At 37.3% G+C, this 27,816-nt stretch overlaps 1 protein-coding gene across 1 annotated transcript; it reads left to right on the forward strand.

Moving 5' to 3' along the window:
• Positions 1 to 389: 389 nt before the first annotated feature.
• Positions 390 to 27,816, forward strand: LOC140160633 (alpha-N-acetyl-neuraminyl-2,3-beta-galactosyl-1,3-N-acetyl-galactosaminide alpha-2,6-sialyltransferase-like). Its single transcript, XM_072183887.1, has 7 exons — positions 390 to 527; positions 7,049 to 7,153; positions 15,969 to 16,280; positions 17,752 to 17,988; positions 19,457 to 19,617; positions 23,025 to 23,132; positions 24,918 to 27,816. The coding sequence occupies exons 2-7, from the start codon at positions 7,055 to 7,057 to the stop codon at positions 25,180 to 25,182; spliced, it is 1,182 nt and encodes a 393-aa protein (XP_072039988.1). The 5' UTR covers positions 390 to 527; positions 7,049 to 7,054; the 3' UTR covers positions 25,183 to 27,816.

Consider the following 27,816-nt stretch of genomic DNA (forward strand, 5'->3'; position numbering starts at 1 on the left):
ATGATGGTGCTTTTATGTTATCTCGATCTTTATAAGATTCTTTTTCCAGTAGGCCTATTATTAAAATTACAAAACTACATTGCATGTGTCTGTAGTAATTATTTGTGTTTCTTTTGAACCACCCTTTTGACAACAATTGCCTATCAAGAATTATGCAGTGTGTTTTTACTACATGCCCTACTTGTCATTTGACAAACGTACAAACATGCTTATTATGAACAATCCCATTTATAAAAACAGTTCGAATAAAATAACTACACCTTTATCTTGGCACTTCCTCAGTGGCTCGCCCTATTCCTTTTTAAAGGAATTTTTATTGACACGGTGTTACTTTTTTATTCACTGCAAAATGAGTCAATGACCGAATGACCCAAGTCACTTTACTTCCGGGTTAGCCAATTTATAGCCCGGAAGTAGAATCACCACGAAAACCTTTGCAAGCAAAGTGAGTGGGCAGGTACAGGTGAAAACTCTTGTTTTGTTCAAAATAAAAAATTTCCAAGCATGAAATTCTAAGATGATTGAAGGTAAGTGTGTAAAACTTGTCGATGAGCAAACTAGTGACATTGACAGTCACTGGATACTAGAGCTGAGCATGTGAGTGTGGTGTAAAAATCATGTTTATGTTGAATTCATTCATGCATTGTGTTTTCAATGCAGATTCATAAATGCATTGTTTGAGTGCATGATGAGGGGGCATTGCATAGCCATAGTTGGGTTTCTCTCACAGAATTAGAGAAGGAGAACCGGGACTCCCTATACCGCCACGCATAATCGCGCCATCAGCTATGGGGAAAAAATTGGGGTATTCGGGTCCTTGCCGACGGTCTTGAGAGATCAACGAAAACAATTCTGCGTCTCATCTAGTAGGGATTATGCACTTTCAGTTTCTCACGCGTTTGAACGGGAATTGGATTGCGTACTTTTTCGATGTCTAGTGAGCAAATTTCTTCAATATTTTGAGAAAATGATGTCAAATTTTCTATTCTATTGTTTGGTAATAATGTCTTTTGCCAATAGTATGTTTAAAGTTGTAATTTTGTGGTTTTGATCGCAAAGATCGGATATTTTCGCTTCGATTCAATTCTGAACCCTTCGCAAGGGTGCCGATTTCGCAGAACTTTGACGATAATTTTGCCTTTTTGACACTAAAATGCATTCGATCCTTAATTTTGTTTCAACCGAGTCTTAAATTAGCAAGCACAATAAGGTTGGTACCACTTTTATATACATTGATAACATTTTTAAGATTTTTTTTCAAGTTTCTAACTGGCGCAAATCGTTAAGTGTGTATTTCCCATTGACATCCAAAATGGGAAATACGAGTCTGATGGACATAGGAACGGCGTCCATGAGACTCAGCGAGTCTAGTCTCATCTGAAGCGTCTTGGTACTTTCAAGCGTGCAGGTCGCATCAAGTCGTCTCTCAAATGCGTCCCCATCATCCATGTCGCTTGCATGACAACGAATGCCTCGGCGCATTCCGAGTGAAACCGAATACCCCAATTTTTGCTCCATGCCTGTATCAAGATGGCGGTCGAGTCCTGGTTCTCTGGTTTTAATTCTGTGGTTTCTCTAGACTCGCTTGCCAGTCCTATATACGCCGTACCTATGTATATTGAGGACTGGCTTACGCCATTTTGGATGTCAATGGGAAATACACACTTAACGATTTTTTTTCAAGTTTCTAACCGGCGCAATTTTCATCAATGTACAGTATTGGTCCGAGTATAGTCCCACCCGCTTTTTATGTGAAAATTTTTCACAATTGGGGGGTGGGATTATACTCGAATTTCAAAAAAAAAATTTTTTTTTTTTTAAAGTTTATTTTTTTTTGGTTTTGGAGTGTCCCTGGACCTAGACCTAGATGCTAGAATCATTCATGGTTGACCTAAAAAAAAAAAAAAATTCAAGATATTTTGTATTTTTAATATGAAAATTGATACTTTGTTTTCATGTCATATACTCTATTAATAGGCATGTCCACTAAAAATTGAAGTACTTTTAAATTGATTCAGACCTCACTTATTGGATGGGAATTGATGAAAGAAACATTTTGGCGTTTAAATAATCTTAATCGGACGTTTCATTCCAGAGATACGGCCTTTTCGAAAGTGTCACGGTTTTATATAGGGCTGCTAGAACATGTTAAAAAGTTAAAGTCCAAAAAGGAATACTAACAGAAAGTGCAACTTTAAGGTACTTTTTCTTAATGTATTTATTAACTATTTTATCTGGAACATTATATTTGCTTATAACAACATGAAAATAAGATCATCCTGAAAATTTAATCGATTTTGTTGGTATACAACAAAAAATATAAGACCTCAAAACCCATGGTTTGTTTGGTGAAACCTCAAGCATGATCATAGATGGCCGCCATGGAAAATATCTCCATAGAGGAGATGAACAATAAGTGCATTATTTCAAATGAAAAGCGGTTAAACATTGTTCAATCTTTTAAGGTCAGCACATTTTATCTTCAAAAATTATTATATTTCATCATGGCATAAGTTTGGTAACATTAATCACTACCAATTTTGAGAAATTTGCTCCAACTCAAAGGTTATCTTTACTACATTGAGCAATACACTGTGTGTGCATGGAAGCCATGATGGTCCCCGGTTTTTATACTCCCTATGAAATGGACATGGTAGTGAGAAGTGCACGGGAAGTGCATGATTTGAGATGGGCATCCTACACATTTTGTCTTCATAAATAGTTAAATTTTATGAGTATGTAAGTTTGCTTGTCTGATTCACTCCAAATTCGGAGATAATTGCGTTTGAACACCTGATGCACGGAATGGTGTCACTTCAACCTGTTGTAGTTCTCATCTCATTAAATTTTTCATTAAAAAAGTTGATCTCTTCATGCAGGAAGGTCCTCTCTATTTACTGACCAAACAGGAAAAAGTTTGGTTAATGTTTTCTGGTGGAATCAGGAATTTCTTGAAACACCCTGATATAGGCCTACATTTGGATCAAAACAAGTATGTACGCCATTTAACAGGCCTGGGATTTCTTGTATCGATCAGTTTCTCCATAGACAATACGTGTGTGAGTGCACGCACACAGTAAATGAAAAATCGTTCTAGTGGAAACTGTATTGAGAGTGGGCATCCCTACTATTAATGATTTCAAAATGCATTCAAATTCAATGCATTTTGAAATCATTAATAGAGTATGACATGAATACAAATTATCAATTTTCATATTAAAAATACAAAATATCTTGAAATTTTTTTTTTTTTTTTTTTTTTAGGTCAACCATGAATGATCCTAGCATCTAGGTCTAGGTCCAGGGACACTCACAATTTCTGAAATTTTTCGAAAAATGGGGGGTGGGATTATACTCGAGCATGGGACTATACTCGGACGAATACGGTATATAAATGTGGTACGTACCAACTGTATTGTGCTTGATAATTTAAGACTCGGTTGAAACTAAATTAAGGATCGAAAGCATTTAAGTGTCCAAAAGGCAAAATTATCGTCAAAGTTCTGCGAAATCGGCACCCTTGCGAAGGGTTCAGAATTGAATCCGAACGAAAATATCCGATCTTTGCGATCAAAAACACAAAATTACAACTTTAAACATACTATTGGCAAAAGACATTATTACCAAACAATATAGAATAGAAAATTTGACATCATTTTCTCAAAATAATGAAAAAATTTGCTCACTAGACATCGAAAAAGTACGCAATCCAATTCCCGTTCAAACGCGTGGGAAACTGAAAGTGCATAATCGTGACTAGGTTTCTCTAGCCTTCTTGCTTCACTCCCTAAACGCTGAGCATGTGTGTGAATTACTTTTCTGCAAAAGCAATCAAGTACCGTATATAAATTCAGCTTAAAGCTTAATAACTGGCACTGCTATAATTTTTTCCAAGATTGACAGCGTAACCATCGCGTATACGTGCGCGACGTCACTCAAGCGTGTGCATTGGACCTTGTGCAAAATAATATGCGCTGAACGGCTTTAGTCAAAATTCTCGATCATGAGAGCCAACTTGTACGCACAGTTATTTGCGTTGAGTGTACTACGCAAAGGCCGACGCTTACGGCGCAAACACAGCTTTTCAAAATTGACCAATCTCACGGTAGTTGCTAGGTAAGGTAAAGGTTCTGTCATGCAGGTCGCGCGATCGTGTTATTCTATGAAAAGTACGCTGACGCAGAAGGTACATCCTCTCATGATCGAGAATTTGTTATTTTATCTATAGCAGTACGCTTAAAAGGGCATTTAAGTGATCCACAGCCTCATCCCCCACTTTTCTCAAAAAAAGTTGAGATTTTTATATCACGGAAACCTCTGGCTACATAATATTTATGTACAAAATATTTCTTGCAGATTAATTCGTTTAGCAAAGATATCGTGAAATTTGAATTTTGTTCTGGTGCACCAGAACGAAATAACAACGCATTGTCTATGGAGCAGTGTAATACACATAATCATGCATAACTCGGGAACGCAAAATCGGAATCAACTGAAATTTTGGGAATATGTTTTTTTCATGGATATCTAATGAAAAATGACATATTAATAGAGGATGCTAGGATCACGAAATACTCCTTTAATGTGTAAAAGCAAATCTGAATAACATTATAACTACCTAGATGATACACAATTTTGTTTGAGCCTGGTCTATTATAATAGGTATGCCAGGCAAACCTTAGTTAACACATTTGCTAGTCAGCCAAATTCGCCGACAATGTCAATGCATATTTACATTTAAAACAACTGGCTGAAGAAGGAAACCTAGGTAAATAACTAAATATGTTTTCTATACTTCACTTGACCCAAATATATGATTTTTTATGGTGATAAGACAATCGCACATGGAATTTTAGAGGGATTTTGATAGCAGTTCCATTAAAAAAAGCTGCTATCATAATGAGACTATTAAAGATCTAGAAACACTCCCGAAATGCCATTTTGGGGAATTTTGCTAGCTGATCTTTTTGATGAAAATCAGACAAGATGTAACTTGCTACGGAAAGTGCTATGAAAAAAAGGTTTTCAGTTTTGGCTTTGTTTACTCAAGGGCTTTAATTTGATATATAAAATGATGCAGTTTGATGGTAAATTTGAATTCACCTAGCATAGGCCTACCTACTCCATACAGAACGACCGTTTGTAAAAAAACAAACAAACAATCAAACTGTTTTTGGTATTCATCGATTCCATAAATTGTCAAGATTAATATTTCATGATTGATTTAAAAAATGTTACATATTTTCTATGGTGTTCAGCAAGGCCGGGTCGCGCTAGGCTGCGTTTTTGCATCCCGGACCCACCAAAACCCGAATCTCACGCATGAATATTGCAAAAGCAGCGAGTTATTGCGTCCCGTCGTATGCAACAAAAATTCCCACATGCACTGACATGTTGTTTTCTAAATCCAGGTTTCATAAAACTAGGCTCAAAAGTTTCCTCAACTTGCATTATGCACATCATTTTCGAAGCAACTGAACCCCTGAAACACCAAAATATGGCCTAATTTACTTATATTATGATTTATGCACAGTAATACTGCTTTTTGAGTGAAAATTTTGACAGCAAAACAGCCGTGATATCAAGAAAATACGGCGAGATCTCTGGCTGCCAATATGTTTACATGGTTGGAGCTACCAGACAATAGAGGGCAGTATTAAATAATGTTAAAATTATTATTGGCCAGGCAGCGGCGGGCGGTAAATATTAGGTAATTATACTAATTTGATTGAAATAAAAAAAGAAAATTTAAAAAAAAAGAAAAGAAAAAAAAATAATATGGTATCACACAAATAGATTGAATTTGCTCAGCTATTATGAATAGTTGGGACCCCCGATATTGCTTTAGGGACCCCCCATTTTTGCATTTTCTGTTAGCTCGGGGGTCCCAAGAGACCCCCGAGCTTTTGGACCTAGCGCTACCCTTGGTGATAATAAGACTGCCAGTGTTGTCTGTAAATTTATTCCAAAATTGACCAAATCAAATAAACTACTATATTTATCTCTCAAGTCATGACCAATAAAGTAGCCTATATTTTAAGTCATATTTTGATGACCAAGTGCCCCACTTTTGGAGTTGAACAATAACATGGTCTGGCTTAGAGAGGGAGCCAAAATTGTGCACACCTTCCTTTTATTTATATAGATTATCATCCTCTGTGAATCTTGGGCTCGTTATTCAAACCCATGCTTTGTAAGGAACATTAGCATTAGCATTCTGTAGGTGATATTTCATTTTCATGTGCTCTAATATCGTTGTTGTGCCTCCAGGGCTAGTGACCCGTGGCATACATGAAACCTCCCTATACAGTAGGTAATATTTTAAAATAAACCAAAGTTGAAGTGTGAAGAAAGCATTATCATTATTTTGTAAATTAAATCTGATACTGGAACTAAAATTTGCAACTCGCTTTGCTACGTTGCGTCCGAAAACTTCAGACTTCGTCAGGCATCTGATTGATGATGTTGTGATGACATCAGGTGTTGTGACGTCAGACGGCGAGGAATGTCTCGTAATGCCTGGACCCATGCGTGTGACAACTGAAAACAGAGTCCTCCTTTCTTGTTGATGGCGGGCTCCTCCACTCTCTCCCAAATTGATTCTCTGACTCCTCTTTCGAACCACCTCTCCTCTCTATCAAGGATGACTGCTTCTTCAGGATTGAAGAATGCAACGTAGCAAAGTGAGTTGCAAATTTTAGTTCCAGCATCAGATTTAATTTACAAAATAATGTTTTGAACTACTGGATGAATAATCTACACCAAGATATAAAGCATTATCATGTTACAACTCCTCCAATTTTGGGTGACCTATTTGTGACATGCCACCATAATTAATAATGCATGTTACAAATTTATTCAGTCAAACTACAGGTATTATTTAACCATTTTCAATTTTTTTAAATTCCGACCGACACTCGACGTTTTTCAAGCCATGTGATGCCAAACAAACACTTTTTTCTTGTTTCTTGGTCTATAATTAAAAGTTACGGACTTACACTTTTACATTATTCTCAATCACTCAATTATTTCTTTACCTACTCAACAGAGAGGAATGTACCAAACTACCAGCAAGAAGACGCCATGGATATTCTGCAAAGACATTATTAATCATCCTCAAAAAGCAATGGCTTGGGTGTGGGGATACATTTCAGTAAGTTTTTTATTAGATCCTCAATTCAATTGTAAGTCACATTACCGTACATGATTATGAAAAGGCAATGAGATCAGGTGTTCTTGGAAATGGTGACATGAAAAACTTGTTTCCTTGTGTGGTTCAGTTGGTGGATCATATCTACATGTAGATGAGATGACAGTATTATTAAAATACAGGAGAGCATTAAATAACTCTTCTGGAGCCTTCAAGGAGAGCTGTTTAGAGCATTTACAATAAAATGTAGGAGAGAGTGGTCATTGACCATTGGTCAACTAAGTAGAGCTAAAAATCACTCTCCTATATCGGATTTAAGGAGAGAGCTCTTGCTCTCCTCAAAAGGCAGTCCCTGACGAAATTAGCGTACCACCTCAAGTTGGGAATTTCGAGACATTCAGACCAGGGACTTCGCTAGAAATTGAGGGTTGCCTGTCATTTGAATAAAATTGCCTGTCCTAATTTGACCTTTAAAATATTTACCAGACATCTATAGCCCATTGGGGGTTCCAAGAGTTCAAATATGTGCTGATATGGCCTTGTTCTACAAGTTGAGTCTACTAAAAGGTCAATTAGCTTCTCAAAACATACAATTTATAATATAGCATCTGTCAAAGGCATTAATTTTGCCCGTCCCAGGAGCAAACTGGCCGTCTAAAATGCCGGCCAGACGGGTGGCTAGCTAAGACCCTGATTCAGACTGTTGAGTTGCTGTACTTTGTTTGAAGATACCTGTATTGGCAGTGGTATGTCCTTTGTGAATGGGGACAAAATTGAATACAGAAGGCTGCATATTATGTCCCCGTTCACAAAGGTCATAAACAGGCACTGACTACATCATACATGTATACAGGTGTCAATAAACACATCAACTGAACAGTTAGAACGTCTGGATACCACCCCGGGGGGGTCACTCCCATTGTGACCTGTACACCATCCGCGATAATGAAAACGCGTAAAAAGGGTAGTTTTTCGTGGGTAAGCACGATACGCGCGTAACGCGTTTAGGGTGTCAAAAACATGAAATCCTGGAAAAAAGGGTAGCAAAATTGCAATTGCTAATACGTGGAAATGAAATTTAGGGTATGAAATTTGATGCAAGGAATAAAATCCCTGTTTAGGGTATTGTTTTAGCTAAGGGTTAAATCCTTGTTTAGGGTGCTTTTCAAAAGTTGAATATCGCGGATGGTGTACAGGCCACAATGGGAGTGACCCCGGGATACCACCAACTATATCGACTTCACAAGCCACACTAGAAATCTTCAAAAATATAGTCCATAAGTAATTAATGTACGTAGTCATATCATTATATTAGCTTGAGCAGCATCAAAGTTGGCTAGTACAGCTAGTTCTGAACCTGCCGACTCAACCAAGACAAGACAAGACACTTATTTTGTGGGAGCAGGTCCCTGGGGGGGGTACTCAGTACAAATGACCATACGGGGCGTGCCGCAAACATGGGTAGCATTTTCAGCCTTCTGGTATATCAATGACCCCTTTTTCAAAGCCTATTTCAGGTATTGAAAGCGACTGGTATCTGTGCAGTACCGCGTGCGGTACTGCACACTTCCGCTCACAGTCCCGCATGCGGAACTGCACCTTCCGTCACGCACTTCCGCATGCGGTACTGCACATGCCGACGTGCATTCCCGCATGCGGTGATGCAGGTCGGGATGTGCAGTACCGCATGCGGTAGTGCAATATTTTGGTGTATTTCCGCATGGGGAACTGCAATATTTTTGGTGTTTATCCGCATGGGGATGTGTAATATTTTTGGTGCATTTCCGTTAGGGGATCTACAATATTTTTGTAGAGCCTAAAAGGCTTAGGAAAACCGTACGGAAACGCTTAAACGCTTAAAAAAATTTCCTGCTCGCTGCGCTCGCAACGTATAATAAATCTTTTAATGTTTGAAAGTAATTTGGGATCCCAAAAATTTGGCATGTGCAAAGGGGGAGCAAAGATTTTTTGTATAATAAACCTTTTAATGTTTATTCTATTGCAGGATGTATACCAAGTAAATCGGGTAAAAAGTTATGGAATATGGAGGAGAGGCCATTAAACTCAAATGAGCTTTCAGCTTGAGCTAGCTTGGCCCCACCTCTAAATTGGAAAATAATGTTGTTCAGTGGGCAGGGACAAGACAGGATGGACAAGGCACAAGACAAGGGGAAATGAGTGACCACTTTCTATCAAAGTTCCAACGGGAATTTCTCAAGTGGATCGATTATCAATTTACGGAGGATAATAATTGTATTTAGCATGATGAAATGTATATGTTTACCAGGTATTAAAAGCGACTGTTACCGCATGCGAACTGCACCAAATATTTTGTAGTTCTGCATGCGGGCATGCTAAAATAAATTTTCACTAGTAGGCCTATAACCAATGCGTAACTGCACCAAATATTCCGCGTGCGGCCATATTGTCTTGATTATAATAATATGACCGCTCAGATATATTAAAAGGTTTTTTTAATCTTAAAAATTCTTCAGGTAGACAGACCTGTGTGCCCAATACTGACTTGGTCATGCTGTGATAAACATTAAAAGTTGTTTTCTGATCTTGCCGCTGCTATTGATATTTGAGATCAGTGTGAATTGATGATTGATCCACTTGAGGAATGTCCGCTGGGTTCTTATAATAGAACAATATCAAGTAGATTTATAATAGTCACTAATCATCATAAGAGGCTTGTGAAAATGATTTTAATATAAAATTGTGTACATATTTTAGGCCTGACTCTGCCGACCTTTGGAGAAGACTTTATTTTTTAATTACAACATTGAAACTATATGCAGAAATTTGGAACCAGACTTTCTTCTTTAAAAATTTCAATAAATGAAACATGTACAACATACTCTAGGCATACGTATCCAGAACTGTGCATCTCATCTTGCATTCTCTCATCATGCGGACATGCGAAAAAACATGTACATCCCACATGCGGACCTGCACCAAATATATTACATTCCCGCACGCGGACATTCACATTAAATGCATGCGGAACTACACCAAATATTTGACAGTTCATAGCACGCTGGCATACATCTGAAAAGATATGTTCATTACCGCATTCGAACTGCACCAAATATTTTGCAGTTCATGCATGGACATGCAACAAAATAGGTATGACAAAAATTTAGTAGGCCTACATTCGTGGTGAAAAATACGTCAGGCTCTTAGTCTTAGGTGTTTTTCCTTTTTTAGTAATTAGTTTTAGACAATCAATGATCGTCGCATGCAATTAATGGCGCATTTTTGTATTTAAAAGAGAGTCTTGGAAAGTCTTGTCCGAAAGGTCGGCATAGTATAGAAACCTAGCTAATAGTTATTGTATGAAATTAATTTTATTAAAATCAATTTCACACGCCTCTTTAATGATGACTATTATATATTCAACTTGACATTGTGACCACTTCCTTTTAAAGTTCCAACGAGAATTTCTCAAGTGGTTCGATTATCAATCAATTTACGGAGGATTATTTAATTTAGCATAATGAAATGTATATATTTACTGCATGTCAAAACACGTAGCCATCTCACGTAAACTAAGAAACAAATTAAATAGACGACTAGCTATAGCTATAAGTAGATCTAAGTAGGCCTAAATAATTACCTTTTTAACTGATATTATTACAAAGTTCGACACAAATAGTACATCCCCACGTAAACCAAGCGGAAAAACACCAAAAATATTGCACATCCCCATGCGGAAAAACACCAAAAATATTGCACATCCCCTGGCGGGAAATACACCAAAAATATTGCACATCCCCATGCGGAAAAACACCAAAAATATTGCACATCCCCTCAAAAGGCAGTCCCTGACGAAATTAGCGTACCACCTCAAGTTGGGAATTTCGAGACATTCAGACCAGGGACTTCGCTAGAAATTGAGGGTTGCCTGTCATTTGAATAAAATTGCCTGTCCTAATTTGACCTTTAAAATATTTACCAGACATCTATAGCCCATTGGGGGTTCCAAGAGTTCAAATATGTGCTGATATGGCCTTGTTCTACAAGTTGAGTCTACTAAAAAGGTCAATTAGCTTCTCAAAACATACAATTTATAATATAGCATCTGTCAAAGGCATTAATTTTGCCCGTCCCAGGAGCAAACTGGCCGTCTAAAATGACGGCCAGACGGGTGGCTAGCTAAGACCCTGATTCAGACTGTTGAGTTGCTGTACTTTGTTTGAAGATACCTGTATTGGCAGTGGTATGTCCTTTGTGAATGGGGACAAAATTGAATACAGAAGGCTGCATATTATGTCCCCGTTCACAAAGGTCATAAACAGGCACTGACTACATCATACATGTATACAGGTGTCAATAAACACATCAACTGAACAGTTAGAACGTCTGGATACCACCCCGGGGGGGTCACTCCCATTGTGACCTGTACACCATCCGCGATAATGAAAACGCGTAAAAAGGGTAGTTTTTCGTGGGTAAGCACGATACGCACGTAACGCGTTTAGGGTGTCAAAACATGAAATCCTGGAAAAAGGGTAGCAAAATTGCAATTGCTAATACGTGGAAATGAAATTTAGGGTATGAAATTTGATGCAAGGAATAAAATCCCTGTTTAGGGTATTGTTTTAGCTAAGGGTTAAATCCTTGTTTAGGGTGCTTTTCAAAAGTTGAATATCGCGGATGGTGTACAGGCCACAATGGGAGTGACCCCCCCCCGGGATACCACCAACTATATCGACTTCACAAGCCACACTAGAAATCTTCAAAAATAGAGTCCAAAAGTAATTAAAGTACGTAGTCATATCATTATATTAGCTTGAGCAGCATCAAAGTTGGCTAGTACAGCTAGTTCTGAACCTGCCGACTCAACCAAGACAAGACAAGACACTTATTTTGTGGGAGCAGGTCCCTGGGGGGGGTACTCAGTACAAATGACCATACGGGGGCGTGCCGCAAACATGGGTAGCATTTTCAGCCTTCTGGTATATCAATGACCCCTTTTTCAAAGCCTATTTCAGGTATTGAAAGCGACTGGTATCTGTGCAGTACCGCGTGCGTACTGCACACTTCAATCACAGTCCCGCATGCGAACTGCACCTTCAAATCACGCACTTCCGCATGCGGTACTGCACATGCCGACGTGCATTCCCGCATGCGGTGATGCAGGTCGGGATGTGCAGTACCGCATGCGGTAGTGCAATATTTTTGGTGTATTTCCGCATGGGGAACTGCAATATTTTTGGTGTTTATCCGCATGGGGATGTGTAATATTTTTGGTGCATTTCCGTTAGGGGATCTACAATATTTTTGTAGAGCCTAAAAGGCTTAGGAAAACCGTACGGAAACGCTTAAACGCTTAAAAAAATTTCCTGCTCGCTGCGCTCGCAACGTATAATAAATCTTTTAATGTTTGAAAGTAATTTGGGATCCCAAAAATTTGGCATGTGCAAAGGGGGGAGCAAAGATTTTTTTGTATAATAAACCTTTTAATGTTTATTCTATTGCAGGATGTATACCAAGTAAATCGGGTAAAAAAAAGTTATGGAATATGGAGGAGAGGCCATTAAACTCAAATGAGCTTTCAGCTTGAGCTAGCTTGGCCCCACCTCTAAATTGGAAAATAATGTTGTTCAGTGGGCAGGGACAAGACAGGATGGACAAGGCACAAGACAAGGGGGGAAATGAGTGACCACTTTCTATCAAAGTTCCAACGGGAATTTCTCAAGTGGATCGATTATCAATTTACGGAGGATAATAATTGTATTTAGCATGATGAAATGTATATGTTTACCAGGTATTAAAAGCGACTGTTACCGCATGCGAACTGCACCAAATATTTTGTAGTTCTGCATGCGGGCATGCGAAAATAAATTTTCACTAGTAGGCCTATAACCAATGCGTAACTGCACCAAATATTCCGCGTGCCTCCATATTGTCTTGATTATAATAATATGACCGCTCGTATATATTAAAAGGTTTTTTTTTAATCTTAAAAATTCTTCAGGTAGACAGACCTGTGTGCCCAATACTGACTTGGTCATGCTGTGATAAACATTAAAAGTTGTTTTCTGATCTTGCCGCTGCTATTGATATTTGAGATCAGTGTGAATTGATGATTGATCCACTTGAGGAATGTCCGCTGGGTTCTTATAATAGAACAATATCAAGTAGATTTATAATAGTCACTAATCATCATAAGAGGCTTGTGAAAATGATTTTAATATAAAATTGTGTACATATTTTAGGCCTGACTCTGCCGACCTTTGGAGAAGACTTTATTTTTAATTACAACATTGAAACTATATGCAGAAATTTCGAACAAGACTTTCTTCTTTAAAAATTTCAATAAATGAAACATGTACAACATACTCTAGGCATACGTATCCAGAACTGTGCATCTCATCTTGCATTCTCTCATCATGCGGACATGCGAAAAAACATGTACATCCCACATGCGGACCTGCACCAAATATATTACATTCCCGCACGCGGACATTCACATTAAATGCATGCGGAACTACACCAAATATTTGACAGTTCCGCACGCTGGCATACGAAAAGATATGTTCATTACCGCATTCGAACTGCACCAAATATTTTGCAGTTCATGCGGACATGCAACAAAATAGGTATGACAAAAATTTAGTAGGCCTACATTCGTGGTGAAAAATACGTCAGGCTCTTAGTCTTAGGTGTTTTTTCCTTTTTTTAGTAATTAGTTTTAGACAATCAATGATCGTCGCATGCAATTAATGGCGCATTTTTGTATTTAAAAGAGAGTCTTGGAAAGTCTTGTCCGAAAGGTCGGCATAGTATAGAAACCTAGCTAATAGTTATTGTATGAAATTAATTTTATTAAAATCAATTTCACACGCCTCTTTAATGATGACTATTATATATTCAACTTGACATTGTGACCACTTCCTTTTAAAGTTCCAACGGAGAATTTCTCAAGTGGTTCAATTATCAATCAATTTACGGAGGATTATTTAATTTAGCATAATGAAATGTATATATTTACTGCATGTCAAAACACGTAGCCATCTCACGTAAACTAAGAAACAAATTAAATAGACGACTAGCTATAGCTACAAGTAGATCTAAGTAGGCCTAAATAATTACCTTTTTAACTGATATTATTACAAAGTTCGACACAAATAGTACATCCCCACGTAAACCAAGCGGAAAAACACCAAAAATATTGCACATCCCCATGCGGAAAAACACCAAAAATATTGCACATCCCCTGGCGGGAATACACCAAAAATATTGCACATCCCCATGCGGAAAAACACCAAAATATTGCACATCCCTAAGCGGAAATGCACCAAAAATATTGCAGTTCCCCATGCGGATAAGCCACCAAAAATATTGCACATCCCCTACCGGAAATGCACCAAAAATATTGCACGCCCCCACGCGGAAATACGCCACGAATAGTGCACCTCCCCTGCCGGAAATGCACCAAAAATATTGCAGTCCCCACGCGAAATACACCAAAATATTGCACATCCCCGCCGGAAATGCACCAAAATATTGCAGTTCCCCACGCGGAAATACACCAAAAATATTGCACATCCCCTAGCGGAAATGCACCAAAATGTTGCAGTACATTCGAACAAAAACCGTTCATTATGCGGAACTACACCAAAAGTGTTGCAGTACCCCTAACGGAAATGCACCAAAAATATTGCAGTTCCCCATGCGGAAAAAACCAAAAAATATTGCACATACCCTAACGGAAATGCACCAAAAATATTGCAGTTCCCCATGCGGAAAAAACTCAAAATATTGCACATACCCTAACGGAAATGCACCAAAAATATTGCACATCCCCATGCGGATAAATACCAAAAATATTGTACATCCCCTAACGGAAATGCACCAAAAATATTGTACATCCCCTAACGGAAATGCACCAAAAATATTGCACATCCCCATGCGGATAAAAACCCAAAAATATTGCACATACCCTAACGGAAATGCACCAAAAATATTGCACATCCCCATGCGGATAAACACCAAAAATATTGTAGATCCCCTAACGGAAATGCACCAAAAATATTACACATCCCCATGCGGATAAACACCAAAAATATTGCAGTTCCCCATTCGGAAATACACCAAAATATTGCACTACAAGATAAGCGGTACTGCACATCCCGACCTGCATTACCGCATGCGGGAATGCAGGTCGGATGTGCAGTTCCGCATCGAAGTGCGTGACGAAGGTGCAGTTCATGCGGGACTGTAACGGAAGTGTGCAGTACCGCATGCGGTACTGCACACTTCCGTGTCCCAAAAAATAGTTCCCTATTTTGGTATATGAATGGGTCCTTTTTTCAAAATTTTCTCAATTTTTTCGGAAAACAGCCCAATTTTTCCTTAATCTAGCCATAATTTTCCCAAAATTTTGGGAAAATTTGTAAAAACTAAGACAATTTTGGGTAAATTCGGCCGAAAATTTTGACTTTTGGTATATCAATGGGTCCAAATTTCTTGAAAAATTGGTATATTTAATATTTATGGGTCTACTTCCAAAATCTCAGCGGCACGTCCCTACCCAAACCAAACTTGAGTACCCCCCGGGAGCAGGTCACATATCAGCTGTCCTACATACTTTTTTTATCAATGCCAAACATTTTCCATATTGTTGTATTCCATACTGCCTTGAGTCACAAGTTCATACAATGAAGCTGGGTTTTCACTTAATACCAAATGTATGTTACAACCAATTTTGAATAAAAAGTATATAAAAACTTGGATGAAATTTTGAACTCAAATGGCAGGCATGCTCCTGATTGCTAAATATATTGTGTTATCCTTTTCTTTTTTACAGTGCAAGCACTCAATGATGTACACACTATTTGTGTACACTCTACTACTGATACTGGTATTATTATATTATGTGAACCACCGAGAAAGCGAACCAAATCATGATGAAACTTTCAAAGCCAAAGTGCAGCAATCTTTTATTAAATTTGTGGAAGAAAATATGCCAAAGAGAGACCAGAACAAGGAGACTAGAGCAGTGTATTCTATGAGAACTATGAGCTCCAATGGTTCATTGCTTGAAGATGAACATGCTAAAATATTAAAACAAAGAGCGGGAGATATTCAGAGAGAGTACATAGGATTTAAAAACAAAAAGGTAGGTGGCAGGTATAATACATGTAGGCTCAGGCCATTATTTGATTTTTCAACCAGATGGTTTGAAAAACATTGTACCACAAGTATCGCTATTCTATTGATTTTTTAAACCAATCAAATTTTGCTGTGATTGTCTAGGAAACATCTGTGACATATGTGGTATATTTGCTGAGATTGTCTGTCTGTGACATTTGCTGTGATTGACTGCAAAACATCTGTGACACATATTGACAAAACGGCCTTAACCCTATGAGAACTACCTGCCGATTAGCCAAACAGAAGTTTTCATTATCAATTTGACCAATCAGCAACATTGTTAGAATAATTTCACCACGCAAAAAAAATTGGGGTGAATTATTTGCAAAGCTCCATTTTGATTGGTGATTAAAGTGAAGATATCATGTAATTGACCAATCACAGGCAAGGTTAGATCGACAGGTAGTGCTCTGGGGGTTAACTAGAAATTTTACACTTCCTGAAAACAACAATAGCCACTGTGAAAAATCAATTAAATGAATGTTATGGCGATACATGTCTGTAATTTTTGGAATGTCTACACTGATAAATAGAATCTATACAATCAATTGGGGCATTGTTGGCCGATTTTAACGGACAAGTAAAGATTCATAATTTACACATACTGCACACTTGAGCATGTTGAAATTGAACATTTTTGGTAAAATAATTTAATTCAACAATTGTTTTTCAATCACCTGAGCCTAATTTTTTGCCCTTTCCCAACTTTGAACTGTTTCACTTTTTTTGTCATTTTTGCTTAGCTGATAGAACGCAAAAAGTGCGAACAAATGTAGGGTAGAACTTTTACAGTGAATGTACCTTAGCCAAGGATGCTTATTTTTTCACTTGTCCAATTTTCAGCATGCCTTCACCTAAAGACCTGGCCAGGGAGATATGCAACATCTGTTTTTGTGCAGTATCTACATGTAGCTATAACCAGCAATTACTAAATGTTTATACTATGATTTGGGCATGTGATCTTGTTCTCACATTATATCACAAATGTTCTTTTACACTGGTCTGGACTTTAGGGGAGTTGGACTTTGAACTCTTCAGTTATCGGTATTATGTATTGCATAAAATGTTGAGCTTGTTGTAACACTTTATGAATAAATCCAGATGTGTTGGTTTCTCTTTAAATAAGCTATTAGTGATAATTTTCATACTATTCAACAAGCTTTTTATGAGAGTTTTAGTTTTATGTGTAATGCAAAGTTATAATGGGCTATTCCAATTGAAATCCATACACTGGGCTGTTCGAATTGAAATCCATACACCCCCTGTGGAAAACATGACCTTAATCTTTCACACATGGAGTGTGAATTTCAAATGGGGTTACTGAGAAATCTACACCCCTGTGTGGGAGAATAAATAAGGTGATGTCTTCCATAGGGGGTGTTTGGATTTCAAGTGGAATAATTATACATGACATGTTTTGTTTTTTCTGTTTGCAGCCATTTAATTTCCATTGTGACAAATGTGCAGTAGTGGCTAGCTCAGGACAGCTTCTACATTCCAACTCTGGTCAAGAGATTGATAACGCAACATGCGTAATTAGAATGAACAATGCGCCCACTATCCATTACGAGAAAGATGTGGGCGCTAGAACTGACATACGACTTGTATGTTTCCGGTCTATTGACTTCATGAATAAGGATACTCTCATGATTGGAAAGGCTAGGTTTGATAAGGTATGAATGCACCAGAGAGTTTTGTGTGTAGCTTAAGGAGGTACTACACCCCTGGCCAATTTTGTGCCTCTTTTTGCATTTTTCTCCAAAATTGTAACACATTAGTGACAAGTAAGATATGTATACATGTATTATAGGAAATTTCAGCAAGGACTACAACTACTGTACTGAAAATTCAGCACCTCAAAGCAAGTAGTTATTGATTTATTGATCAAATATTGGGTTTTCCTCATTTTTGACTGTAACTCCACAACTGTTGTCTGTGCTGAAATAAAATTTCCAGTGCAGTAGTTGTAGTCCTTGCCCCTATCATATCTTACTTGTCCCCAATGCGCTATTTTTTTGAGAAAAATCCAAAAAGAGGCACAAAATTGGCCAGGGGTGTAGTACCCCTTAAGGTTTGTTTTTCTTGCCTATATAAGGGACAAGTTTGTGTGTTTTGCACACCAAATGGTTGTCTCGGTCCCAGCCGGTTTGTGTTCCTCTGTCACTAAACAAACCGTCTGGCGACAACCCGTGAAATGACGATCGCTGATTGATTAATGAATTTCCAAATAAAACTATTCAATTGGTTATATAGAACGTGACTTGTGTAAGTGACACTAAACATCATAGGCCCCCACTATTTGTAGTTACTGCAAACGCAAAATATACACTAGCTTAGCAGCGACTGAGGCGCCAATCGCCTGATATCGCCTTTCACATCAGCGACGCGCAGCACGCATTTCACGTGCGCTGTGTGGATTTATGCAAACGCATAGCTGGCCATCAACCACTGCATGCGCTGAAGCCAGCGCTGATTGGCAGCCAATTCTCAGTCGTAACATTTTCTTCTGACGATAATTGGCCAATCAGAAAAGACGTACTATGAGGTTGTCGCCAGATGGTTTGTTCAGTGACGAAGGAGCACAAATCGGCTGGGACCGAGACTAACCAAATTGGGACTTCATGACAACCAGTGTTGTCCCTCAGTTGTCAAACTTTCTCCTAAACCTCACCCTCCCATTCTCAATATGTTAAAAATTTACATTTTTTTTTACAACTGGAGACCTCTATGGCCTCTATGGGGGCGGTAGTCATGTTGAAGTCCTCCGATTAGGCAAATTGAATTAAGTTGGGAAAAAACAGCAAAAAGTCCCATATTTAAAACAAAAACAAGGTGAACAGTGTTTTTATCCCAGGTTGGCTAATAATGTCACTGTTTGACACATAGTGCTACAGGTATTTGTGTGTGTAGGGGTCGAGGTGGCGTATATCCGTTACAAGAAATATGTGGGTGCTAGAATTGTTTTTGGTGTATTGACTACATCAATAAAGTCACACTCATGATTGAAAAGACCAAGTTTGATAAGGTATGTAATAAGGATATATAAGTTTTGCTGTGATTTTCCATAGTATTGGAATGGCAGAATGTTTAATTAAAAGGTTATTATTGATTGTATTTTACCCTTTTTTTCACATTTTGCAGATGGTGATATGGGGTATGGAAAATCCAAAGCACAAAAAGATCAAAGAAACTTTTACCAGCAAATTTATCAGGAAATATCCTGGTGTAGATTATTATAGTTTAAGTAATTCAGGAGAGAAAAAGGCTACTAGACTATATGAAGAATACCTTGGTATGGATAGGTAAGTCTCAGCATGATACTTATCAGTGTAGTCTTTGTAAAAATCCATGGGGGAGTCTGAGTATTTTACATGTTCAGTGGCATATCAGGATCAGTTATGGGGAGGGGGGATAACAAATTTCACAGTAGTCATCATTTTGGTCCTGTGTTACTGCTACATATGTGCTTGAAATTTTTTGTCAATTTTGCATTATTTTGGCCAAAAAAATATAAAAAAGTGGAATTTTGTGTTTAGGCGACGAAAAAAGAAAACCCTGTTCTACGGGCCCGACCGACCCAGATTTTGAACAAATTGGGGGAAAAATTTTTCCTGTACAAATGAATGCCGACCCAAATTTCGGAAATTTCAGGAACAAAATTTTTTTTTTTTTTGTATCTTCTCAAATTGCAAATTATTTACAGATTTTAGTGATTTTTTTGGTCATTTCCAAAAAAAAAAAAAAAAAACAGACCGACCGACCCTACTCGAAAGGTCCTTCCGCCCGTAGAACAGGGTTTCTTTTTTTCGTCGCCTTACTGGGTAATTTTCAATTTTGCAGAGGGGGGGGGGAGTGAAATTTTCTTTCAGTGTTGTTGAATTTAGGGGGTGAAGTTACCCCTCTCCCTCTTTATTCAAATAAGATGTTCATATTTTAAAATAAAAGATAAATGAAAGTAAATCCCAGATTTTGCAGCCTTGTAATCCTATAACATGGCGAGGAGCTAATGAAAATGCAGTGTCCAAAGAATTACAAGACTTAGTACATTTTGATTTTTTTCTAAATGTGATTCCAGGCATTGAAATGCAACCTACCTATAGTAAGTATATTTTTTACAACAAGCCTACTAATACTATTGGTTACAGTAATTGGATGTAACTACACAACCAGATTCCTCTTGCTGCCATGCCCTGTACACTGTGGTCCAGCAACTTCATTGGTACTCTAGTGTACCTGTGTGGATACTCTTTTTGGAATCACACGTACAGTTCACAACTTCACGCACTGCTACTGGATTGGTACTGCACTGGTACTCTAAGAGTAACCACAGAGTAGCTGGCAGCAGTGTTCCTCGGGAGGTCGGCAGCAATAGGGATCTGGTAGTATATATTTATAACCACTAGAAAATGGGGTTTTATTTGTCCGTAAAGCTGCAATATGTTATGAGGTTTATGTAGGAGATGTATGCGATTTGCTATGCAGTTGTCAACATGTTTTCTTTTGCTTTTCTTTTCTTTCTAGACCTAAGAAAACATGGACGTTTGGACTCACTTGCACACATATGTGATACGATCAAGCGAAATCAGTCAGAACTCGGAAATATTGATTTTGAGATATAGCCACACAAAGGAAATATTTCCTTTTGTTTCCTCTTGTTTTGGAAACTCTTTAATTGCTCATATCTTTGGAACTGGTTGTTCAATTTCAATGGTGTTTTCTGCAAAATCAAGATTTGTAAATCCTTTTTACTATCCTATAAGAAACTGAAAATTTAATATTTCCAAGTTCCGACTGATTTCCCTTGATTGCATCACATATGTGACACGATCAAGGGAAATGAGTCGGATGTTGCTTATATTGATTTTGAGATATTGGCAAAGAAAGTGTTAAAATTCTTTTGTTTTATATTGTTTTCTACGATTGATAAATTGATGTAACTTCACAAAGAAAAGTCGTATCAACATGGGGTTTTCAGTTTCTGAAAGCTCTAAATGGCCTCTTCAGAAACCTGTGTAAAACTCATTTTCGACCAGGGCCGACATGTGACTCATTCCCCTTGATCATGTCACATATGTTGAATGCTGCACTCTCCATTACAACTACACAAAATTCTGCATCCATGCATATTTTAAAGCCATAATATATGATTTCTGGTCAATTTTAATTTTATCATTTCACAAAAATGTTAAAATAATTATTTATAAATGAGGTACTTTACCTAACTATTTTTAACTTCAAATTATATGACAAACAATCCACGATCTTGACAACTTAACCGTGGATCTGTGTGTGAGATTTATCATATTTATCACAACAATAAATACAAAATCGCTCTGTTCTTCAAAAAGCACAACAAATTTGGCTGATTCCATTCAGTTAGAAGTAGGGGCATGTGTAAACATGTACAAAAAAAATATGCCCCCAAAAAAATCATATTTGAACAAAGCTGTCAAATTTATTTAAAAAGTTTGTACATGATGGTTTTAAAGTAAACCTCATAAGTGATTCACACAGGTACATTGTATGGAATGATGCAGGAATGATGCTCCTTATTAATATCAATTCCCTGGTGAGCTGGTTATGTATATATGTTCCTATCCTGATTTGTAGAAGGTCTTCGGATCAAACTCAAGAAACTATACTATGTATCTGAACACTTAAACCTTAAGCCATTTCTAAAAGACTCTAATACAAAATAAAGTAGTTGATAGTTGGAGACTGTTCTGCGTATTTTGATACCTTAGTCGGTACGATACGACTTTATTTTCTTAACTTATAGCAAGTTGAAAAAGAATTCAAGTTATCTAGGGCGCATATCCGAAACTTTTCATGGAACCCTACTTATTACATTTTTATCCCCCCCCCCAGCTTGAGCCAAGAAGAAAAATATTGCAATAGTATGTATTTGTAATTTAGTCATTGCAAATTTAACCTTGATGTTTGGTGTTGTGCACATCTTCATTGCGATATTGAAGTGCACAGTGAAAAAAATGTGTGCAACAAGAAGTCGTCATCAGGGTTAATTTTGCAAAGCTTTGTGGGAATTGCCTAAATGGTGTATTGTGGTTAGCCTTTCCCATCCTCATTCCCCTGGCTTAAAGCAGAGAAGAGAGGTGTATTGGATAGTGTATTCATTGTGTGTCTGTGCGGGTACATGTATGTGTATGTCCATTCAATGTTGGTTAATTATAGGTTAATGAACGTGCATTACTTGTTGGGAGAATTGTTGGGAGAAAAATTAGAAAAAATAATGCATGCACGCTGATGTTGATGCGTCACAGAGTGCATATTATACACAATCAATGTATTCTGTGTTCCTTTCTAACAGCTTTTCTGATTGGCTGCTAGGAGTGTATGAATACGGAATAATTACATTATACCCTACACAACATACCCTGTGTGTACAATGTATATCTTAGTTACAACAAGGCATCACACCCTTGTGGTTCTCAGTGCAGAGGGTATTCCGTAATTGTACCGGTTTTACTATTATTCTCCTACATAATCGGTAATGATGGCTCTATTCTCACACTTAAGGAAGGTACATGTCTTGGATCACCCTGTCTATTTACACCAGATGTGTATGTCTCTGTCACCTGATTCTGGGCCTGTTTCTCCCTCAGCACCCTATATATGCCAAAGTGGTATGCAAGTACATCCATTTATTATCTGTAATTTAATTTTCTTATTTTTCTGCTCATTTGGACAGGTTAAAATCTAATAGTTGGCTTTCGACTGGTTGGTTTACAATGCTGTTTGCCGTTAATATGTGTGACAGTATCACTGTATATGGCTTGCCTGATGGAAATCAGTGCAGGTAAGTCACACATAATGAATGGGTGACTCCATTTGAATTCTAAATCCCCTTTGTAGAAGATTAAGATCATGTCTTCCATAGGGGGGTATGAATTTTAATTGGAATAGCCTAATTCCAATCTCAACTGCCACAAAGGCAGAATATAGTTGATTTAGCTGCATTTATAAGGGGGCACTTAAGGGGGTACTACACCCCTTGATAAATTTGTGTCTATTTTTCATTTTTCTCAAAACTAATAACACACTGGTAACAAAAGTTAGGTATATTATAGGGACAAGGAATCCAATTATTACACTGGAATTTCAGTGACCCAAGACAAGCGGTTTGTTATTTATGATGAGAAATAAGGTACCGCTAGGATGTACCTCATTTCCTATCATATATACTGAACCGCTTGTCTTGAGTCACTGAAATTTCAGTGTAGTCATTGGATTCCTTGCCCCATTAAATATACATAACTTTTGTTACCAGTGTGTTATTATTTTTTGAGAAAAATGCAAAAATAGTCACAAATTTACCACAGAGGTGTCGTACCTCCCTAAGCAGAACTGTCATTCAAAACATTCAGGTGCTACTGCACAGTGAAGCAAAAACGTCAGCAAAGCGCCAAGCAGCATTGGTAGGTCAAATATGTGACCAGCTCCAACAAAACCCGGAACAAGTCACCAGACATGTGTTTTTGAGATGACATTCCCCTAAAAAAATAAAAAATTTGATCAAATTCTTAATTTCATGTTATTTGACCTTGGGACTGAGTGGACTTTCAAATCCTTGAAAATACTTAATAAAAAGAGGTTTATTTAATCAATAATTATTTTACAGTTGAACTATGTTAATCCCTATTCAATCCTGTATAAAATTATTACTCAGATTAGCAGTTCGGCAAAAATATCAAGGTATCATTTTCAAAATTATCCATATCTTGAAAAGTATTGATGCTATGTATATAATTTTGGTATCATTTTGAAACTTATTGTTCTGTGCTTACATTTTTATTCAAATCTTGAAATGTCAAAAATGTGACTTGTTCCTGGTTTTGTCGGAACGGGTTAAATATAGTATACAAATATTGACTGCTATGAGGGGCATGATTAAAATTATAGGCCCAAGGTGATCTCAAAACCATGCTATGACCCGAGGTGCAGCCGAGGGTCATAGCATGATTTTGAGATCACCCCGGGCCTATAATATTAACCGTGACCCGAATAAAGCAGTCAATATTTGTTTTATATACCTCATTAATATAGATTTTTGTCATCTGATTAGTTAAAAGGCCCATTTTATTGTTCATAGGCCATGGTAAAATTTACAAAGAAAGTTTTTCATTATGAACAGATCGCGTCACCGCAACTGGCAGGCAGCGCGTTGGCGCCACGTGCGTAATGCGAACACGCCCTCGTGCGCATAGAGTTTGATCGGGACGCACACCGATGATGTGAAAATGACTATGCCCGGGGAAATTTTTTTTTTTTGAAAGACTATTGCCCGGGGCATAGCTAATTCAATGACTGCACTTCTAACCAATCAGATGACAGGAATCTATATATGAGGTATATAATAATTGATCATTGCTAGGATGGGTATGTAGGCTACACAATGTACTGTGGCTGTATAGGGCTGTGCTCCCCTAAATATTCATGTTTTATGAAGCGTTTTTGAGCTATGGTGAATCGTCGGTGATCACCAACTTCTGGAAAAAGTGTACTCTGATTTAAAAAGTTTGTTGTAGCATTTGCACCATGTGACTGATACCCAAAATATTAAATCTTATTTATTTTGTTTCAGTGCTGGTAGCAAAAAGTCCATTTTATACCATTACTACGAGAAACGTTATGATGAATGCTGGATGTATAATCAACACGAAACTCGCATGAAGACGGGCCATCGGTATCTGACGGAGAAAGCAGTCTTCAAACAGTGGGCACAGATGTTTAACATCTCGTTCAAAGCGCCAGCGTGGAATTTGACTAATGTGAACGCATCGGAACCAATCAAGAGTCCATTTATCAGCAAGATGGAGAAGATAGGCAAAAAGCGCACAAAAAGGTGATGAATTCTACGCAACCAGAAGCAAAGACGTTTCTGTGGGTTTTCAGATGTATTGAATTTACTATACTAGGCAACTCAATTCAACTCAAAATTGTATTTTGTTAGCCTGTTAGTGATGTGTTTTGTTGAGTACTTAAAAGGTAAGACTTTGTTACAATTATGACATTTGTGAGGGTTTATGGATGTACAGTACACATGTTTTTACAAGGTGTCCTGCTATCGATTGAGTGGACTTGCGCAGATTATTTAGGGCCAGCAGGCACTTGTTCCTACAGTGTATCAACTTACCATCTTACCTTAACTTAATGTCGTAGTTAATTTCAGAGCCGTAGCAAATGAGGAGGCCATGGCCGTACCACTTTTTGAGAAATGTTTTTCTTTATAGCTTTATTTCAATTTTAGTGCATATTTTGTCTGCTCCATGTTTTGATGATCGCCCACATTTTCAAGTTTTTATCGTCTATGTTAATTCAGTCATTGATAAAATAGGCAACTCATACGTAGGCAACTCAATTGGGTTTTTGAAATTGAAATTTTGAGGGAAAAATAAGATGCACCAGTGGCATATTACGTAATGAGTTAGACCAAATGTGATGCGGTCAAGCTATAGTTGTTTGTTATGCAATGCCAACTTTTATTTTTTCAGTCAGTATTGTTGCCCATTGAACAGTAAGTGTACAGTATGATGTTAACTCCCTAGAAAGCTGATTTATGGATTCTGAGATATGATTCAGGTCTCGAAATTTTAATTTTCAGCAACAAATTGTCTTGTTTGATCATCATTTCATACAACAAATTTATGATTCCTTTCTAGATTAGATATAACAGTTATCCTATGGGCACTACTGCCTTTCTTACAGAGCCCTTGATTGGTTAATTACATTATATAATCATCTGAGTAACCAATCAAATTATCTTTTAGTTCCCTGGGCAATTTGAAGCTTGATCCCTTTCGAAATACTGAGTACTATTATAACGACATCTCTGATTGGCTCAATACATGATATACCCTCTTTGCAACCAATCAAATTGGTTCTTAGAAGTCAAAAATTGGACAGGTAGTGCCCATGGGGTTAATACTGTAAATATAATTAGGCTATTCCAGTTGAAATCCATACTCCCCTGTAAGACATGATCTTAATCTGTGACAAAGGGAGTGTGAATTTCAAATGGGGTTACCTGAATGGACAACTCCATTTGAAATCTACACCCCCTGTGTGTGAGATTAAGCTCATGTCTTCTACAGGGGGTGTTTGCATTACAACTGGAATAGCCCATCGTGAATTCTACATACTTACGAATACCATATTACTATAAACTGCCCCTATATAAATTGAAGCATTGCATAGTGTGATATTTTTGCTGGGTTAATTTTTTACAATTTTTAAAATTTTTATCAATTCATGTTTCCAAATATATTCACATTTAAAAGTACTATGTGTAATAAATATTTCTGCGGGCTTAAAAATTTGCGGCTGCCTGTTCGACCGCAGGCAGCGCGAAAATTAAACCCCCGCGAAAATTTCCCACTATACAGTATATTAGGCAACTGGCTTAGCACAGGCAGCAGCAATGGCAAAAAATAGCTTGACATCGCAAAGAAGTAAATAATGTTGCCCTTTATAATCATTATAAAGCAAAAGGGCTGGTTTACAGTTATCTGCAATTTGTCGGTATGTAGTATTCACAATGATATGAAGTCAAAATATGCAAACATGGATATCAATATCAAATATACATATGATCGCCAAAGATCTTTCCATATTTCACTTCAAATCTTGAAAATTTGTAGGATTATAGGATTAACCATTTACACAGTATAGGAGTGGATATTCATTTAAACCTGAGACAAGTATATCGTCTCAGATTTACACAGTGTTATTTTTTTTCTTCTACTTACAAAAATGTTTAATTACAAATTTATAATAATTATAGTACATTAATAACTAATAAAGTATTGAGAATTTTTTATCCCAGTTTTAATATAATGTTAATAATGATGTGTTTTAATATTGAAATATTGATTGATGGCATCAATTGATAATAACAATGTAAAATATTTTGCATGTCTATAAAACATTTTACCTGACCCAATTGTCATTGTATATTCCTGTCATCCACTTTCACCTATTATTAACATCAATAAACCGTGTATTTGACATGCCACAGTAATTGAATGTAATCTGTGGTTGCTGAAGCTTTGTTGTTTCGTTTGCACAATTACAAAGTTTTTTCTCTAAATTTGAATGTTTTCATCTAAATACTTTGCACTGTGGCCACATCAGTGTGTGATTTTGTTGTTTGTGTATGTTTGCTTAAATATGCAGCTCTGTATTGGATGTTTTTAACAGCTTGATTTGAATATGATATATTTCTTTGAATTTAGCACTTTGTTCTAGTGCCGTTGTCGACATGCCTTATATCGACATAATGTCAACATCGGCACGTATCCCGACATGTCGACATTTAAAAAATCTAAAGATCAGTTATTCAAGGTTGGAAACCAGAGAAATACTGTTACTAAAAAAAAAATGCCAATTTTTTTTACAAAGTTGGAAAAATGTGTACATTTTGATTACCTTTGCTTCTATTGAACAGTCAGGGACACATTGAATTAGTATGCATTGCTAGTTGT

The sequence above is a fragment of the Amphiura filiformis genome, chromosome 9, assembly GCF_039555335.1.
Source record: "Amphiura filiformis chromosome 9, Afil_fr2py, whole genome shotgun sequence".
Classification (NCBI taxonomy): Eukaryota; Metazoa; Echinodermata; class Ophiuroidea; order Amphilepidida; family Amphiuridae; genus Amphiura; species Amphiura filiformis.

Excerpts from the sequence above, each read along its gene's own strand:
- LOC140160633 (XM_072183887.1), top strand. The coding sequence starts at position 7,055 with ATGTACCAAACTACCAGCAAGAAGACGCCATGGATATTCTGCAAAGAC. Across the intron at positions 7,154-15,968 it reads GGGTGTGGGGATACATTTCA|TGCAAGCACTCAATGATGTA; the intron begins GTAAGTTTTTTA and ends TCTTTTTTACAG. Across the intron at positions 23,133-24,917 it reads CCTGATGGAAATCAGTGCAG|TGCTGGTAGCAAAAAGTCCA; the intron begins GTAAGTCACACA and ends ATTTTGTTTCAG.